This window comes from Australozyma saopauloensis, chromosome 1 (assembly GCF_035610405.1).
Source record: "Australozyma saopauloensis chromosome 1, complete sequence".
NCBI lineage: Eukaryota > Fungi > Ascomycota > Pichiomycetes > Serinales > Metschnikowiaceae > Australozyma > Australozyma saopauloensis.
In genome coordinates this window covers 1,060,381-1,078,803 of record NC_086131.1, presented here as the reverse complement: position 1 = coordinate 1,078,803, position 18,423 = coordinate 1,060,381, and the positions used below count along the sequence as shown (strand labels likewise).

The following is an 18,423-nucleotide window of genomic DNA, read 5'->3' as shown; positions in this document are numbered from 1 at the left end:
ATGAATTTCCTCCGACGGCTTTCCACCAAGGCCAAGGTTGGAACTGGGTTTCTTCTTTCATACTCCTCATTCGAACTATACATGCATTTACGTACAAAGCGTCTCATAAACGATAGAAGTGAGGGTATTGTAACAGAACTGGATATCGAAACAAGGTTCAAATCTGCCAATATAAATAACTTTTTCGTGAATCCGTTCGAGGAATACCGGCCACAAACCGCTTTTGAATTTCTCCTTGTGCGAGTCATTGAATTCGCTGAGAGCTTCTACGCTAACAAAATCGAGATTCATGATAAGTATCCCACCGCAGACGGCGAATTCGCCGAGGTGGGAGATTTGCTCAAAACCTTCAGACCCAATTATGAGCTCATGCGTGAAAACAGCCTTATTCTTCGTCTGTGTATGGCATCCGGGAACTACAAGTCTATGGCACGTTCAGCAAGAGGGAAACCACCAGTAAGAGACCAGATGCTCTTTACCTGGCTAGGACAGTCATGTTGCTTGGTCCAGATTGGAGGCTTGAACATTTTGACAGATCCGATCTTCAGTGACCATCTCTTATCCAAAAATGTAGGTCCAAAGCGATTGGTGAAATCGCCCATGTCCGTAGAAGATATCAAGCAGGCAACCGGTGGCCACTTAGATTTGGTTCTTGTGTCACACAATCATCCGGATCATCTTGATCTTGATGCAGCCAAGGAGATCGGCAACCTGGCGACTTGGATCGTTCCCTTGGGACTTAAACTGACTCTCGGCCGCAAAGGTATATATAATGTGATTGAGATGGACTGGTGGGAGACTCTTCCAGTGAACGATTGTCTTTCTGGTGGTGACGGTGCCTCGTTGCCTGATAAGTACGAGGTTCTGTGTGTTCCGTCCATGCACTGGTCAGGGCGGCATGTGGTTGATGCCAATCTCTCGCTTTGGGGTTCATTCATTCTTCGTCGAAACGGCGAATCTCTTCTATACCATGTCGGTGATACTGGCTACTGCAAGGACTTGTTTGACACGATTGGAAAACAATTTGGTCCAATCAAACTACTGCTTCTTCCTATTGGACAGTACTGTCCGTCGTGGCATCAGAGTCCCAGACACATTTCTCCCAGCGAGAGTGTTGAGGTTGCGTCGCAGGTGGGATCAACCAAGATTTTTGGCATACATTTTGGAACATACAAGTTGAGCTCAGAACCCATTCTCGAGCCAAAGAACAAGTTGTTGCAACTTGCAGAGGAGCTCGGAACCGACGAGTACAAGGTGCCCGAGTTTGGGCTCACATACGTGTATGATTTGAGCAAAATCAAGGCTCCAGACGGCTTCAGTGCTTCCAGAAAGAACTAGACAAACGACCTGAAATGAAAATATAAAAGACTATTGAAACAGAAATGCATCACATTGGCTAAATGAATTAGCATAGACTCTCAAAAAAAAACCCAGATGTGACCAGATAATTCCAAAATATAAGTGTACCTGATCACCCTCTACCATCCCAATGATCGAACTACAAAAAGCTACACAGATGCCAAAATCTCTACACACGCTCTCATAATGGTTCATTCAATATATACACGCAGACAGAGCCATCCTCGCCTACTCCATTCCGTAGATCTGTCTCAATCTCTCCTTCTGGCTCTGCACCATGGCTCTCTGGTAGGTGAGGTACTGAGAGTCCGAACGGATAACAGAACCGATCGACATGAACAACGTGAATGTGGCAGCAGATCCCATAATGTAGTTGCCCAACGTTCTCATCACACCGTTTGGACCAGCACCATGTTGGAAGATGGCAAAGCCTCCGAAAAGAACTCCCACGCAAACACCGACGGTTCCGCCCATGAGGGCTCCCATCTTGAACTTGTCAAAGTTAGAAGGTTGTTGGTAGTGCACAGCCATAGTGAATAGTAGAGTGAAGGTATGTACTAAATACTAGTGAGAGGAATGGAGATGTGGTTCGCAGTGGGGAGTATACACACCGGTGACAGATGTGGAGGACCGAGAGAGAAGGAACGAGAAGAAACGTCAGATGGAGAGCGCAAATGGAATTAGCACATAACGAGAATAGAATTGGTTTCCCCGCATTGAAGGTTAAAAAAAAAAACTATAAATACAGCCCAATTTCCCTCCAGTCTCCCCTCCCGCTCTTTTTTCATCTGTCGCTCTGATCTACTACTCCATTCCTGAACATACACATTTGCAGTCGCACCAACCACACACACCCGCACTCTCACCCATTCACACACTACTACCGTAGGTGCTTCCAGTCATACACTCGTCCACTTCCACGCGTATATAAAGATGGGATCTGCTGCCTCTAAACCAGAAGCCAAGGTATTTACTCCCTCGGCGCCCGTCGACTTGTCGGCCTCGTTCTTGGCCCACTTGGAAAACTCCCAGGAATCAGACTACACCCGCTCCCAATATACCGAAAGCTACATCCAGGAGCGTGTGGCCAAGGAGTTGACTCGCTTGGAGGCCGAGGCTATTGGCAAGTTCAAGAAGACCGCCTCCGACGCCGTTTCGAAGGACAATGGAAGTAAGGTTTCGGTGGCCTCCACCAACGATAAGATCGAGGCGCTCACCAAGTCTTTGCGCGAGAGCTCGGAGCTGGTGCGTCTTGAGCTTTCGGAGAACGTCCAGAAACTGAAGCTGGCTGTGCTCCAGTGTTTGAAGGATAACCAGGGCAAGCCCTTGAACTGTTGGGATGAGGTGACTGAGTTTAAGAAGTTGGTGCACGGCCTCTAGGGGAGGGAGATTTTCAAAATAGTATATTCGAGCGATTTGATCCATGTATAGAAATAGATTCATGACATTACGTTGGCCCGCTGGCTCCGCACCTCCGAGACACATCTCGTAGTGCAATTGAACTCAGTTGGCATAAAATTGTAGCTTTAGCTTTACACGCAAGTGATCTGCTATTTTACATTCTGTTTTACAATTTCTTAATTTCAGATATGTATGGTAGTCGTGTATCAAGTTTCATATCCATGTTCTAGTCTCCTGGTCCCCACTTTTCTGAGGCTTCATCACTACAAGCCCTTGGCTTTATATATAAGAATCAATGCTGAGTCCGACTCTCCTCCTCCGGCAAGCATCTCCACCTTCTCTCTGTTCACGGTGCTTACCTTGTTGTCGTTGAACTTCCACCAGACATCGTCATCCAAAGACTTATCATCTTTAACAAAGGCCTGGTAATGGCCCAGATCGGCAGAAATACCTTGGTGGGTGATGACTGCCGTCAACTCGTAGACGGACGATGGGTTCTCTGTCGCAGTCGCAAGAGGAAAATCGGCAGGGAGAATATCGTTATAGTCATCCTTAAATTTAGACTGGATGGATGCCACCTTGAGCTCGTCTTCCTCTTGCTGTTGCTGAGGCGTCAATGCAGAATCCTTTTTGGCCTTCTTGAAGTCGCGTATAAGCTCTTCGTTGTCCTTCTCGATCTTGTGCAATTTGTCTCTAATGGCGATTTTATCCTTTTTGATGGACTCGTCGAGCATCTCGGCCAAGTCCAACTCGAACGGAAACTGCACCTTACGCAAGATCTTGGACTTCAACTTGGTGTCGTCACGCCAGAAGAAACGCATGAAGTGTACCGTCAAGTATTTGGGCAAGCGAGTGATTGTGCGTGTGGTTTCATAGGTGGCATTGCCGCCCAATGTGTCGTTGTGCTTCTCGAAAGTATCCTTCATGCTGTTCAAGAGGCCGTCACGCAAGAAGTTGGTGCTGATGTCAATGTGGCAGTTCAACTTGAGCGCCTCCTCGGAGCCTTCTTTCACCTCTTCCTCTGGCGCAGCCAAACATTTGGTTTTGGTCTTGTATCCTACAGTAAACAACTCGCCCACTTGGAGCTCTTCAGTCAATACTCGAAGCAACTGCGAGTAAGCCTCCTCGGCATCTTGCTGCAGATACATCCCGTGTGACTGTTCAGCAAATTGCGGAAACCTATTTCTAAGCTGGAGAAGCAACATTGCCGGGTTGATGTTCTCCTGTTTCTGGTCCATGTTTCCGAACACATTACTCATGGCTCTCACCAACGAATCCTGCGACTGTTTGGCCTCGCCGACCTTCAGAGAAAGATCCTTGATCTGATACAACGCTTGCAACGACGAATTGAGATAACAGGTGTTTCCCAAGTTCAACAATCCCGACGGTTCGTGGGAAACCTGCGTGAGTGAATCCTGATTCAAGTCCTCAATGAACACAGGACGGGGCACCGCCGAAACCGCTCCTTCTTCGGGAGTGCCCAACACCATCACGGGAATCTTCGGATTGATTTTGAACGAGGACATCGTGGCGTCGTCGGTCAATTTGCCACCCTTCATGACGACCTTTTGTCTGTGGGGCGGGATTTGCGTCTGTTCGAAGATTTTTTGTTTGAATTCGGCGCCGGTGGCGTTGTCGACGACCTCGATGTCGTAGATCTTGCCGGCGTTTTTTATTTTCACGGTGATTGGCATTTTGGCGAGTGTAGTAGTGGAGTAGGTGGGATTAGTACTAGGGGAATTTGGTGCGGTATGTAGTATTGATGGTTCAGATATGGGGTAGACATGTTTGAGAAATAGGGCAATTTTCGATTTCTGGAAATTTGTGCAAGGGGAAATTTTGAGATTTTATAGTTGATGCAAATTTAAAATTTTATTTGTTGGTTTGTTTATAGCTTTAACGTTAACCTTGTATTGATAATCGTGATCTAAAATGGCACAGGAAATTACGAGAATTATTATCACAAAGAGTAAAGGACTTACAAAAGTGATTTGATATTTAGTAGACTCAGTCATTAAATTTTAATGAGAATTATTTCCGTTTCTCCTCTTCTTGACTTGCGTAAATTGTCATGAGACACACCGGTTCACTTTGAATAATGATCGACATTACATGAGACTTAAATACTAATTTGCAAGGAACTAAGAGCATCTCTACCTCTAGACGCACTAAATATTTCAATACAACAAAGACACTTCAATAAATCATATTCTTTCACAATCCATATACAATAAGCTGCAATTACAAAGACCCCAAAACATTGGACACCAATCTACCCAATCCAACAGTCGTATGCCAGGCACTCCACAACAAGCCTGGACCTCCAACAGCAACGTTGCCGGTGCGCGAGAACCAAACAGCTCCGTTGTACGCTTCCTGGGCGGACTGGACCACTGCGTCCTTTCTGTCATTTGCTGGAGGGTATCTGACTTGCGAAACAAAGTCCATGGCAAGACTCAGCTCGATTGTGGTCCGCTCATGTGTAAAAGCACGGTATGAGTAGAAGCCGTGGTACGCGCCCTGGCCAGAGTATCCAATGCCTCCAAAAGGTGCGTTGTGAAGACCGACCTGCAAAATAGAGTCGTTCACAATAGTTCCACCCGAGCGGATGGATCTACGGATCAATTCAACTTGAGGGTTCTTCTCTCTCAGCAAACTGCCAGAAGTGAAGATGTACAGCGCTAAAGGTGTATCGTGGCGCTTCACCACTTGTGAGACAGCCTCTTCAAGATTAGTGTACGTGATAACAGGCAACACAGGACCAAAAATCTCCTGGCGCATTGTTGAGTCGTCCCAGCCAACGTTGTCAATAAGGGTAGGAGATACGTAGTTAGATTTTTCGTCAGTTTCTCCGCCCACGACAACGGTACCTCCGGTCGTCTCGATCATTTTCTTGACACCCTCGTAAGCTCTCCTGTGAATCATGTGTGTGTAGCCGGTACTTCTTGGGGTCAAATCCTCGTAAAATTCCTCCTTCATTACCTTGGCAATGGTATCGACCAACTTAGCCTTGACCTTTTCATGCACTAAGACATAGTCGATGGCCACGCACGTCTGGCCGGCGTTTGTGTAGCGGCCCCATACAATTCTTCTGGCAATAACCTTCAAGTCCGAGTCTTTGACATCCTCGAGAACGAAACCCGGAGATTTTCCACCCAACTCCAACAAGACAGGAGTGAGAGTTTCTGCTGCCTTCTTTGCGATAATGGTACCTACTTGTGTGGAGCCAGTGTACATGATCTTGTCGAACTTCTGATCCAAGAGCACAGTGGTCTCTTCGATCGCACCATTGATCATAGCGAAAGTATCTGGATCCATAGCTTTGGTGAGAATATCTGTGAGGAGTTGAGAAAAGTGAGGCGTTGATTCGGCAGGCTTCAACACAACACAGTTTCCCGCGGCAATGGCTGCAGCAATGGACTCGACAGCAAGAACCAAAGGGTAATTGAAGGGCGAAATGACCAACACAGTACCTAATGGGATTCTTTCGATGTAAACTGGGTTCGTGCGCATATTGATGGGCACGTCAGAAACTTTCTCTGGAGCAGCCCACTTGTGCAAGTGCGACATGGTGTGGATCAAGTGACCCATCACAACCGCATACTCCATGTTCATGGTCTCGGAAGGCGACCGATTGAAGTCCTTGAACAACGCATCACAGATCTGTTCCTTGTTGTCCCTGATAGCAAAGTAGAGGTTTCTCAATTGGTTCAAACGGTACTGCAACTTGTGCGTCTTCCCATCCTCGTGAAATGAACGGTTTAACCGGGAAATAATCTCCGGGATCTCCTTTGTGGGAGTGTACTTCAATACGTTATCCAATAACTTTGGTTTCTTGATGCTCTTCTCGTAAGGAGCCGATTCGGTTTTGGCGGGAGGCATGGTGGATTCTATTGTGTAGGATCAAACACAGAAGAGAAGGCTCAATATCTTGGTATTGTCCGTTTCGTAATATGTGGGCTGTGTTCAGATTCAGGAACAATCGAGATGGTAGATATATAGAAGTAATCTGGGGTAGTTCCTGTATGCGGGTGGCGATCTAGCATGTGAATCGCTTTGGGTGCAGGACATGTAGCAGCCTGTGAAGAGTATAAATTTCTGTCTCGGGAAGTAGACTTAGTATGGGTATTTTCAGCAGAAAGTCGGAGAGTTGAGTTCTTCGGTTGAGAATGAAGTAGTTTTTGATACAATAAAATTATAAAATGCTTTATTTTGAACGCTTTGGTCAGGCCACAACGCAGAGTGTGGACCGAGGGAAGTATAAATTCTCGGAGATAAAGAGGAGATGAAAATTAAATGGGTGGTGGGGTGAGTATCTTAAAGAGGAGAGGAGTGGCGGATATTTGGTCCGATTGGTGAGGTACTCCATTGCCTGAGCTTCCAATTGTACCATGCGTAATCTATTTTATTGTTGGGAAGAGAACAGATTGCATTTTTCTGTAATGATAGACGTACAATGTTTGAAGTCTTTGTCAACTAGAATGTATCTGGATTAGTGAAGATCAACGGTGGACTCAATCAACAAGTCTCAAACATGCTTATAAGTAGTACACAGACCACGACCACGAGTGGATTAATAGTTGGAGAAAACCATCAATGAATAGATGTATACAAGGCGGGTCATTCTTTGCTGTCATCAAGAGAAATTTCTATCAAATTTGTTATTATGAGTATGCTCATGAAAGCTTGACAAGGTAGCAGCAGATACATCATGTATAAACGGAAAACAACTCATCTTATGGCTTGGTTCAGTTAAACCGCCTACGAGCGCAGCCCTTTTTCTGATATACTTTTCTGGAGAAGTTTTCTCCTTCCATACTTTCAGCGCAATTCAACTGAACTTGGCCGCTTTTAATATGATAATGAGCCCCAACACAAACACAGCTTGTTCTACAAATTCGCAGCCAGCAACATGTATTCTCTAGCGAGTCATAACTAATTTACTTAACAAACCTCTTTGTGAGTGCCCCCAATTTCTGCTGCGCAAAGTCTCGTCCAAGAGACCAAGTAGCGCTCAACTCGGTCTCAGCGGTTCTCTTGATATTCTCGAAATCATAACCGGCTACGGTTTCTTTGACAGTGTTTGTCATCTCCAGCAACAGGAGCCACTTTTTGCCTCTATCTGACATTGTGTTTTTGATGGATGGAAAGCTGGTGAGTTTTGTACTAGGTACAAGCAGAAAATACGAATTGCGACCCGCCAGATAACATTTACAGCAGAAAACAGAAGGGAGCAAATCAAATTCACTTGAAATTAGTGTAACATACTATGGAGAAAAATTATGATCGCCTCGTTCGTTCATTAGCAATCTCTTACAATTTGGTTGCAATTTCATGATTTACACCTGCACAATGGACTCAACCACCAAACCCAAGGACTACTCTTTTGGGTAAATTTATGATCTTTTAGATATATATTGTAGGCATATCTTGCCGAGCTTTGTGACATTTCGAGAATTGTTTATGCTCGATTTCCTCTTATCACCTCCTAAGAATTGCAGACTTATCATTTTGATCGCTTGAAGTAAAGAACCAAGACGTTAAAACGATTCTAAAATCACAAACTTTCGCAAATAACCCAATACTCAATATTCTCCACTCAAAATAAACAATCCAAAAAAATTCGGGTGTGTAAAAGAAAAATCTTTGGCCCCATGGATGAACATATATTTTTCACCTCCACGCCAATCCTACCCCACGTTTCACATCTCTTTATCAATGCTAAAGCTCGAATACTCAAACACAATCAGCAAAAAGGAATTCTTCATCGGAAGTATCAAGGTGTACGTATACAATGCCGACATTCTTCCCGCATACGTGGAACTGTTCAAACAAGAGCACAAATGCTTGAACATTCCCGTCAATGTGCTATACCTAGTCCACCACAGACAGGGCGACTATTCGTACACCGAGGCAGTGGCGGAGAGAGTCGTAGCTGAGTACTCCAAAGATGCCAAGGTTCCAATGATTGCCGTCACTTTTGATATCGCCAACCATGGAGAACGGAAGGTTAGTGAATTGGCCAATGAGGATTGGAGATCGGGTAATGAGACGCACGCTTTGGATATGATCAGTTGCATTGACCTGACCATCCATGATTTGAAGCTAATCATGGACTTCTTGCCGGGATATCTCGATCTTGATGCACATGTAAACGCATCTTTGAAGGAAGAGAATGTGGGACTCAAGTTCCACAACATTCTCGCCGGCTACTCAATTGGTGGACATGTAGTGATCCGTTTCGCCAGCCGGTATCCCGAGCTTGTTTCTGCCATCAATCCTAACGTTGGCTGCTCTGACTTGACCAGTCTTCTCTACAACCGCTTGAAGAGAAGCAAGAACTTCGACAAGAAGTTCTTTTATAGCACTTACGGCGAGTTAGAATTAGATGCCACCGAGAGAAAAAGATATCCGGAGGCATTGCACAAGTACCTCAGTCAAGAGGACATGCAGATCTTCGAACGGTTCCCAGTAAACCAGGTCTTGATGTACGCTACATTCTACGATGATGATCCTTTGGTGCCTCCACGTATCTCCAAGTTATGGGTGGATACTTGTTTGAACAGCAATACTGATTCTGCTGTGTACTACGAGAAGGGACGTATTCATGATATCACCCTTGAGATGGTCGATGGATTCATCAGTTGGTTGAGAGCCAAGGCCGACTTGATCTAGAAAATACGGTGCAAAGACTTGATCTTGATCGAGCCAGTACTAAAAAAATTACCCATTATTGGTCAGACAGATAGTGGGTTTGAAGAGCGTAAATAACTACAACAGAGAAACAATACAACAAAAACAATACGATAACTTCTTTTTTTTTAATTTTGAATTGATAAATCTTATCTCTCGATCATCTTTTCGGTCTCGTGTTTCACACTTTGTGTATCTATGTACCACTCGCTGCTAATAATTTAAGCTACGACTAAGGCACAATACAATAGATGGCAGAGAACAATTTTCACATGCAAATCACTTCTCTTGTCAAACAATTCCACTCTCAATTTCCACAATGTTTTGGCCCACCCACCAAATTTCCATCCCATCTCAACTCATTACGTAATCGGACTCCATTGCTACCAACTACAGATACTAATACTTGCTAATTACCCACACACCACAATAAGATGCCACTCTACACCCACCGTCGTTTGGCCATTGCGCTCCCGGTGATAGTCACATCGCTCTGGAATCCATATAAAAAGCACCATGCCACTCTCACGGACGAAATTGCACCTCTAGCCAAACCAGAGGACCTAAAGCTAATCAAAGACAAATACTTCCATCTCCGAGATGACTACAAGCCGCCCAAATACCCGATCGTATTGTGTCATGGGCTTTCTGGGTTCGATACCCTCATTCTCTTGCAATTGCCTCAATTCAAGGCCAGCGTCAAAAAAGGATCGGAGAATCCAGAAGAGAACCTCAAGAAAATGCCGAGCGAGGTCACTGAACAGGTCAAGTCCTCATCTGTCATGGTGAATTACTGGTACGGGATCGAAGACGCTCTAGCTAAAGTGGGCGCCGATGTAATTACTGCCAAGGTACCTCCCTTTGACTCCATTTCGGATCGGGCCAAGCTGTTGGATATGCTTCTATCGGAGAAATGTCGGGATTTCCCGGGGAAGAAACCAGGAGAGAGAATAAAAGTTAACTTGGTGGGACATTCCATGGGTGGTCTTGATGCAAGGTATCTCATATCAAAGATCCAAAACCGGGACTCGCCTTATGAAGTAGTTAGTCTAACCACAATTGGTACTCCGCACCAGGGGTCTGAGGTTGCAGATTTTGTCATGAGTGTTGTGGAGAAGGACGACCTCCTCTCTGCGGCTACACCGGTTGCTATCTCGCAGCTAACCACAGGCTACCTAAAGGGCTTCAACAGAGAGGTTCGTAACGATCCGAAGGTGGGATACTTCTCTTTTGGGGCACTGATGGATCCAAGTGGATTCAAGTTGTTCCGCGCCACGTACGAAATCATCAAGCTGGCAATTGAGCAGTCGGGCGGTACGTTTGTGGAGAACGACGGAATGGTGAGCGTCTCGCTGGCGAGATGGGGCGATTACAAGGGTACTTTAGATAATGTTGACCATTTGGATTTGATCAATTGGACCAACACATTGAAGATTCCGTTTGTGGAGCAAGAGTCGTTTAACCCTATAGCCTTGTACTTGGACATAGCCGACAATTTGAGCCAGAACGGATTTTAGAAAGAGAAAAAAAAATACCTAAAAGAATTGTCAGGAGGCCAATGATGATGGTGAAAAGTTTAAATGGTTAGACCAAGAGGTTCACATATCCTACAGCTTATGAATTGTGAACAACTTCTCAATTGCAAAGAAAAAGATTCCAATTCTATTGAAGAGAGATTCAAGCGCACTGACGCATTATTTAGAAAGCTTTCCAGCCCCCATCTGTTGTTCTTTGTGGGTGTGGTCTCTTCTCGACTCAAACTGAACAAAACTAAATCTATCAGCAGGACAAAAAAATCGCCATCCCCTAGATCCAATTAGAAACCATCCAATCATATACGCCCACTATTTTTTTCCGTCAAATCAAGTATCAATTACCACGCCGTTTTCTCCCCACTATCTCCCACCGTTCGTTCCTCTATCTAAGGCCCGCACACATCCCTAATATCTACTACATACTACTCTATCTGAAATGTTAAAAACACAAATCGGAAGCGCCTCCTACATGTCGCATCTATCCGAAAACGGGTCCGATACGGAATTTGTCGACGGCCCAACATCGACCTCCGGCGATTCCGTCAATTACATCACCTTTAACCAGGATGCCACATGTGTGGCTTTGGGTGTGAATAATGGCTACAGAATATACTCCTGTAAGCCCGAAATTAGCAAGCGGTTTTATCTGGATCGTGCCGAGGCTGTAGGAATTGTAGAAATGTTATATACGACCTCGCTTTTGGCAGTGGTGGCCTTGGGAGACGAGCCAGGCTCGCTGCCCCGCAAATTGAAGATTATAAATACCCGCCGTTCGGCCACCATATGTGACTTGATTTTCCCCTCCACAATCCTCCTGGTGAGGCTTGGAGTGCGCCGCATGGTGGTGTTGTTGGAGCTGCAGATCTACATCTACGACGTGGCGACCATGACGCTACTTCATACCATTGAGACATCTCCCAACGTCAACAGATTGTGTGCGCTTAGCAACAATACCGATGAGGATGGGGCTAGTCTTTTAGCATATCCGTCGCCGCCGAAAACGGTCACTCACGAGTCGCTCTTGGTGAACGGAATCAATACCAATGGTGGGCTGAACCTGGCACAAAATAACATCCTGTCTGTGAGCAATGCTCCCAATCGCGTTGGCGATGCCATTATCTTCGATCTCATCTCGCTTCAGCCGCTTGCGGTCATCGAAGCTCATAAGGCTGCCTTGTCAGCCATGTGCTTGTCCAACGATGGCACTCTTCTTGCGACAGCCTCAGACAAGGGCACAATTGTGCGTGTCTTCAATGTACAAACTGGAGTGAAGCTCTATCAATTCCGTCGTGGAACATATCCAACCAAGATCTATTCGTTGATCATTAGTCTGGATAATAGATATGTGGTGGCCACTAGTTCCAGTGGAACTGTGCACATCTTTCGCTTGGGCGAGGAGGAGCTTCTCGCCAACAAGCAGCGCCAAAAGAGAGAGGCCAAGGAAGAAAAACCTCGGAGCTATGAAACCATTGTCGAGGAGACTGATAAGGCTGTGGCCGAAAGCATAAATGAAGAGATAGACAACGACGATGATGACATGGCTGATGACGGTGACGACAGTGATAATGACAATGATGGCGATGGCGATGGTGACAGTGACGACGGCAGTAGCAATGTCCCTATGAAGCAACGTAAATTATCTCAAAGCTCCGTGGCCTCCAATAACAGCGCTGCCTCCGGAATGTCTGGTATCAGCAACTCAGACGAGCTTCGGGAGCGCACAGAACCTATAGTTGATCAAACGAGATTATCGGTGGCCCGAATCATACGCCGATCTTCACAAACTTTAGGCCGTAAGGCTGCGCAGAGGATGGGGGATCTCTTACCCTCTCGATTTTCCTCAATTTTGGAGCCAACACGCCATTTCGCTTCATTGAAAATACAGAGCGTGGGCAAAGACGTCAAATCAATTGCAATGCTTGACATTGAACTTCGCACAGAGCATGTATCGTTGGCCCATTTGGCCACCAAAGACTCGCAGGACTCAGGACTCAGGCCAGTCACGTCTTCGGGATCTTCCACTTCTTCAAAAGATAACCTCCCATTAAATTTGCTCCATATCAACGTGGTCACTTCTGAGGGCTACTTCTATACATACGGGTTAGACCCAGAGAGGGGAGGCGATTGCATTCTACTTCATCAATACTCGCTTCTCGACGATTAAAGTCAATTGCACATACTTCAAAAATCTTAAAACAATAATTAGTTTAATGTAAAGAATAAATGAGATCTTATAGGTACATCACCAGGTAGGTAACTCTAAGAAAAATGGAAAAAAGAAAGGGGCGAGCTGGGAATTGAACCCAGGGCCTCTCGCATATTTGTCAGTTGAAACAACTGTCGCCCAAAGCGAGAATCATACCACTAGACCACACGCCCGTTTGTTGACGATGAATATTTGGTGATTTATATGTCGCATCTTGTTATTTTGACCATTCTTCTTTTCAAATATCGTTTGCAAAAGAATATGGGCTAGATATCAGCCATCATCATTTACCCTATACAAAACCTAAGTCAAATAGATTCTGCTCTTGAATTAGCCAGACTTTCCTCTTGTTTTTGTCATTTGTCTTGTATGATTATATTGTACGCTCTGATTATTGAACTCACCGCAGAAAGTCATGTCCAATGATATAGTAGATCAATCGAGCTAGGTGTTCTTGGTATGGATAGACTGGAAAAATTTTGCTGTCTAGGTTTGTTAAATGGATTGTCATGAATGTGGATTCAAAGCTCCTCGGTCGACTATGAAGATCTTCTCGTGGGAATGCGCATATTTGTTTTCTTTGAGACATTCACAATTGAAGAGGTACTGGATAAAGAGATGAAAAATGCAATTGGAAATTTGATATTTTGGAAGTTTGAGTAGCACAGATCTGAAACCTAATTCAGAAATGAATGTGCTTCTTAGTCATATCCACCCAGGTGTAGACATTGGCTCTAATTTTGACGATTGTGTTAAATACTACCATTTGTTTTGGCGGCAGTGTTGTTGATAGACCGCTGGTGTTTGTTTTGTTGATAGGGCTGTAGCCTTGTAATCACTTCTTCCGTTTGTTTTGAGTAGAGCATTGGTTCCCTCAATATTATTTCATTGAGCTACTTGCTCACGCCGAGCGAAGGGATTATGAAGTTCGCTTTAGTCCTAAGAATACTAAGCACTTTCCGGAAAATCGTGATCGAAGTCTTAGGAGTACGCAAGTCAAGATGAAATCCGGCATAAGCACGAATCCTCATTATTATTTCTTCATTATCAGTGTTCTGCTTGAGTTCCATACTGTCAAGATCTGTCATTTTAGCAATGATCTGAGGCAGTCAGTTTCGAAGATCTACCTGATATCTAGCATGACTACACTAGATTGGTCCGGTGTTAACGGCTCAATGATATCATATCAATAGTGAATTCTTGAAGTTGGGTACGACAAGTATGATTTGACAATATCAGAATAGTAGATAAGACAAATTACCTGGGCAATTCAGGAGAGAAAATCAGCCCCATTATTTACCATATACTTAGCGGATATCATTGAGATTGTAATTGTAATGAATTGGTTCTTGAGGTATTTCACGGAAGGGTCTGAGTGTGCGTTGTATGTTGGACTAGAGACTTCGTGAGCCAGGATGCAACATCAGAAAAAGGCAAGAGCAGGTACCAAAAGAGGATCAGTGACATCAACTTAACTCCATTTAGCTATTTTATAATCAATTTGATGCGTCGTTAGAAGTTAGATTTGAACCATTGTCTGCTACTTGAAAGGCTGGGATACAAATAAACCTTCGATTTACATCATCTGATCACCGATATTTAACAAGCCGTTCTCAATTTTGTCGATTCCTCCTAGAGTCTGATATTTGCCAGGCGCGGGCGACGAGTTGGGAAAGCTGACAGAATCGAAGGTGTTCTTTTAAGAGTATTAGTACTTCTCCTCATGTACTATAGAATGTACCAGGCATATTTGTGCATCAATGGTTTGAAGATTCCATCTAGGGATCCTCATTGGACATACCCCGGTCTTCGTAACTGATTTTTTTAGAAGCTGGCACAAGCCTTGCAATCGCAAAGCCCACAGTCTTATCTAACCGCTTTCTTTAAATTTTCAGAATTGGGTGGTTGGTGTAATGGTTAGCATTGCTGCCTTCCAAGCAGCAGACATGGGTTCGATTCCCGTACCACTCATTCTATTTTTTTGGCCCCTAGATCTATAAAAAGAAGATCAAGTGGACCCAAAAGGCAATCTCTCTCAAAAGAGTCCGCCGTTCATCACATTCCACACCCATTCCCATCTGTACCCCATCTCATCGCGTCCCCTGCCACATTAGACCAAAACCCTCACATTTATTAGTCGTGTCCCTACCACGCAGCCCGTTCCTGTAGGCCACCCCATCTCAATGCCTCTTCCCCCAAATTTTGTCAACCATCACTTCTTTTTTCCCATAAATCATGTCTGACAACGTCACACCCCCAGCTGAGGAGTACGACAACGCTCCAGCTCAAACCACCGAGGCCGGTGAGTCCCAACCTTCTAAACTTTTTGTCAGACCAATTGCTTTCGACGTTACCAGAGAACATGTTGAGGACCACTTCTCCCCATGTGGCAATGTCGCCGACATCCAGTTGATGCGCGGTTACGCTTTCGTCACCTTTGAGAACCCAGAGGACGCCCAACGTGCTTTCGAGACCTTGGCCAACTCCGACCTTGCCGGTAACGCTTTGCAGCTCGAGTTCGCCAAGCCAAAGAAGGAGGACACCCGTGGTAAGTACCGTGTGCGTGTCACCAAGTTGCCAGACGGAACTGCTTGGCAAGACTTCAAGGACTTTGTCAGAGAGAAGTCCGGCCACTCCCCAACCTTCGCCAAGGTCTTCCGTGAGGAGGAGTCTGGTGAGACCATCGGTCAGCTCGAGTTCGGTTCTTCCGAGGAGCTCCAAGATGCTGTTTCTGCTTTGAACGAGGCTGAGTACCAGGACGTCGTCTTGGCTGCTGAGGAGGACACCACTCCATTTGTTCCCCCACCAAGAAGAGACGGTGGTTTCCGTGGTGGTAGAGGCGGTGGATTCCGTGGCGGCCGTGGTGGCCGTGGTGGCTTCAGAGACGGTGGCTTCCGTGGTGGCAGAGGCGGCCGTGGTGGCTACAGAGATGACTTCAGAGGCAGAGATGACTTCAGAGGTGGATTCCGTGGTGGCAGAGGTGGCGACAGAGGTGGATTCCGTGGTGGCCGTGGTGGCCGTGGCGGCCGTGGCGGTTTCGACCGTGGCGACCGTGGCGACAGCTACGAGAGAGACTCTTACGTGCGTGACAGATCCCCAACCCGTTACTAGTTTTGTGGATCCCTATTGTTTTTAAAAAATTTGTACGCATTCTCCGAGGCTCGATGTCTTTTCTGGCGACCTAGTTTTCTCTTCCCCAAATTTGTATCCGAAATCCGAAATCCGAAACTCCATTGAATACCTAGAAGTAGCGCATATGTGGCCATGAAGCGCACAGAATCATTCCCATACTAGAGAAACAAGTGACAACTGAAATGAATCAAAAAAGAATAACTATTGGCTTCCTGAAATTTAAACACTCTAGAATGATTTACTTTCCGCATCTTATTACCCAATGTGTGAACATTACGACACTTAGACTTAACTCCCTTCGTTTCTTCATTGAATCATAAAAAGGGATCATCAAGTTGGCGATGATATCATTCACCATACTACGGCACCTTGTGCTGCACAATGTTCCTTTTTTGTTGATGATACCACTTCCATTGCATATCATTCACTTCTTATTCACTGTTAATGCTATCATTACTTACATTTTCAATTCTAATGCATCACACCATTAAACTAAGCATTGCATAGAAAGTCTACCTCAATTGTAGTGTAATAATTTGCTCGTATTTAAAACCGTTCGCATATTTCTACAAGTGCTTGATTCATCGTACGACACAATTAAAGAGTCGATATGACCTGGGTGTGAAGAGGTTTTGCTAAGGTCTATCCAGCTTTCGGAGAGTTTTGCGGAAGCTGGAATAAGGAAGAGTTTAAAAATAATATTCTATATTGCCGATTATTCGATTGAAAGCTGGCCTTCCACTTGGGTTGGACATCGGACAGAGTAATAATACTTAATACAATTGTCCTAAGGTAATTTTTGAATACGCAATGATCCCAGAATATCGCTAAAATTGCTAGCAACTCATCAATCAAAATCAGTAGCACTGATTATTTAATCCTGTAACCCCATAATTCGACCCCAACTCGTATAGACAAAGGTAACATGATCACGACTGGGAGCATCATCAACTACGGCGATCATGCCCTTCAGCAAATCAAATTCTTTCGTTATCTGCCCAAGAACAGTCGAGCAATAGTACTTATCCATGGCGGGGCTTGGAGAGACCCCAACAACACATACGACGATTTCCAGGAACTAAACCAACACTTCAACCAACACAGTGTCAATGACGTCAACATAATCGGAATCAATTACCGTCTATCTCCAGAATTCATCCATCCCACCCATCTATATGATGTGTTCCTGGCACTACAGTTCATAGACAAAACCGTCTCACCAACATCTATTCTGATGGTAGGCCACTCTGTGGGAGCTACATTAATGTTACAGCTACTCAATTACGTGCAAATCATGAAATTAGGCGGAAAAGATATTGCCGCGGATTTTTCGGGGGTGCTTGATAAAATCGACACAATGTACTTTGTGGACGGAATCTACGATATTTCAGCTCTCATTGAAGAGTATGGTGAGGGCTATAAAGAATTCGTGACTATGGCGTTTGGAGAGGAGCACACATTGGAGGGTGCGACACAAATGGGTCTCGCGGACTTTGAGGGTTTTGCGCATTTTCCAAAGAAATTTGTGGTGGTTCACTCTCAACAAGACGAGTTACTCTCGATGCACCAGCCAGACATCTTTGTAGAGTTTCTCCAACGGAATGGGATACAGGCTACTGTGGTGAAGGGTGCATGGGGGAAGCACGAAGAGGTGTATCGCCGCGTAGAGTTGGCGCAATTGATTTCGAGGGAGGAGGCGGCTTGTGGCAATTGATTTCTGAAACTTTCAATATACTACCTCTTCAATCGGACGATATTACATAATGTGTGTTGAGGAGACACCGAAATTCGTCATGTTGAACTTTTTTCGACTTTTTTCGAATTATATATAGACGACCATGGTCAGTTATATATTCCCATGACAGTAAATAGTAAAAATTAATAGAAAATCACTATTCTTCGTTCATTCACCGCAGCGACCCTTGGCTGCAAATTTCCACCCTCACACCTCAGTCGTCCAGAGTCTCACCAAATATACACAGCCCACCACACACCCAAGCATTCTATTCGAATCAAAATAAAAAAAACCCCACAAACGGGAATTCTCACATTCCTTTTAATTAAATCACCGCCCAAAATCCACCCCACCACCGCACC

At 45.0% G+C, this 18,423-nt stretch overlaps 10 protein-coding genes and 2 non-coding genes across 12 annotated transcripts; 8 read left to right on the top strand and 4 right to left on the bottom strand.

Moving 5' to 3' along the window:
- On the top strand, nt 1-1,338 carry PUMCH_000501 (uncharacterized protein; the record flags this gene model as incomplete). The annotated part of the gene is made up of 1 exon (XM_063019583.1): nt 1-1,338. The coding sequence occupies one exon, from the start codon at nt 1-3 to the stop codon at nt 1,336-1,338; it is 1,338 nt and encodes a 445-aa protein (XP_062875653.1).
- Nucleotides 1,339-1,587: 249 nt separating this feature from the next.
- PUMCH_000500 (uncharacterized protein) lies at nt 1,588-1,890 on the bottom strand (the record flags this gene model as incomplete). The annotated part of the gene is made up of 1 exon (XM_063019582.1): nt 1,588-1,890. One exon carries the CDS (start codon nt 1,888-1,890, stop codon nt 1,588-1,590), a length of 303 nt encoding a protein of 100 aa, XP_062875652.1.
- Nucleotides 1,891-2,292: 402 nt separating this feature from the next.
- Nucleotides 2,293-2,739, top strand: PUMCH_000499 (uncharacterized protein; the record flags this gene model as incomplete). The annotated part of the gene is made up of 1 exon (XM_063019581.1): nt 2,293-2,739. One exon carries the CDS (start codon nt 2,293-2,295, stop codon nt 2,737-2,739), a length of 447 nt encoding a protein of 148 aa, XP_062875651.1.
- A 284-nt stretch (nt 2,740-3,023) lies between these two features.
- Nucleotides 3,024-4,454, bottom strand: PUMCH_000498 (uncharacterized protein; the record flags this gene model as incomplete). Its single annotated transcript, XM_063019580.1, has 1 exon — nt 3,024-4,454. The coding sequence occupies one exon, from the start codon at nt 4,452-4,454 to the stop codon at nt 3,024-3,026; it is 1,431 nt and encodes a 476-aa protein (XP_062875650.1).
- Nucleotides 4,455-5,001: 547 nt separating this feature from the next.
- On the bottom strand, nt 5,002-6,642 carry PUMCH_000497 (uncharacterized protein; the record flags this gene model as incomplete). The annotated part of the gene is made up of 1 exon (XM_063019579.1): nt 5,002-6,642. One exon carries the CDS (start codon nt 6,640-6,642, stop codon nt 5,002-5,004), a length of 1,641 nt encoding a protein of 546 aa, XP_062875649.1.
- Nucleotides 6,643-8,418: 1,776 nt separating this feature from the next.
- On the top strand, nt 8,419-9,435 carry PUMCH_000496 (uncharacterized protein; the record flags this gene model as incomplete). The annotated part of the gene is made up of 1 exon (XM_063019578.1): nt 8,419-9,435. One exon carries the CDS (start codon nt 8,419-8,421, stop codon nt 9,433-9,435), a length of 1,017 nt encoding a protein of 338 aa, XP_062875648.1.
- A 452-nt stretch (nt 9,436-9,887) lies between these two features.
- On the top strand, nt 9,888-10,970 carry PUMCH_000495 (uncharacterized protein; the record flags this gene model as incomplete). The annotated part of the gene is made up of 1 exon (XM_063019577.1): nt 9,888-10,970. One exon carries the CDS (start codon nt 9,888-9,890, stop codon nt 10,968-10,970), a length of 1,083 nt encoding a protein of 360 aa, XP_062875647.1.
- A 454-nt stretch (nt 10,971-11,424) lies between these two features.
- PUMCH_000494 (uncharacterized protein) lies at nt 11,425-13,152 on the top strand (the record flags this gene model as incomplete). The annotated part of the gene is made up of 1 exon (XM_063019576.1): nt 11,425-13,152. The coding sequence occupies one exon, from the start codon at nt 11,425-11,427 to the stop codon at nt 13,150-13,152; it is 1,728 nt and encodes a 575-aa protein (XP_062875646.1).
- A 118-nt stretch (nt 13,153-13,270) lies between these two features.
- On the bottom strand, nt 13,271-13,367 carry PUMCH_000493. Its single transcript has one exon. It is a non-coding gene; the product is annotated as a tRNA-Pro (tRNA).
- Nucleotides 13,368-15,093: 1,726 nt separating this feature from the next.
- On the top strand, nt 15,094-15,165 carry PUMCH_000492. Its single transcript has one exon. It is a non-coding gene; the product is annotated as a tRNA-Gly (tRNA).
- A 264-nt stretch (nt 15,166-15,429) lies between these two features.
- Nucleotides 15,430-16,305, top strand: PUMCH_000491 (uncharacterized protein; the record flags this gene model as incomplete). The annotated part of the gene is made up of 1 exon (XM_063019575.1): nt 15,430-16,305. The coding sequence occupies one exon, from the start codon at nt 15,430-15,432 to the stop codon at nt 16,303-16,305; it is 876 nt and encodes a 291-aa protein (XP_062875645.1).
- A 946-nt stretch (nt 16,306-17,251) lies between these two features.
- On the top strand, nt 17,252-18,040 carry PUMCH_000490 (uncharacterized protein; the record flags this gene model as incomplete). Its single annotated transcript, XM_063019574.1, has 1 exon — nt 17,252-18,040. The coding sequence occupies one exon, from the start codon at nt 17,252-17,254 to the stop codon at nt 18,038-18,040; it is 789 nt and encodes a 262-aa protein (XP_062875644.1).
- Between the last annotated feature and the right edge of the window lie 383 nt (nt 18,041-18,423).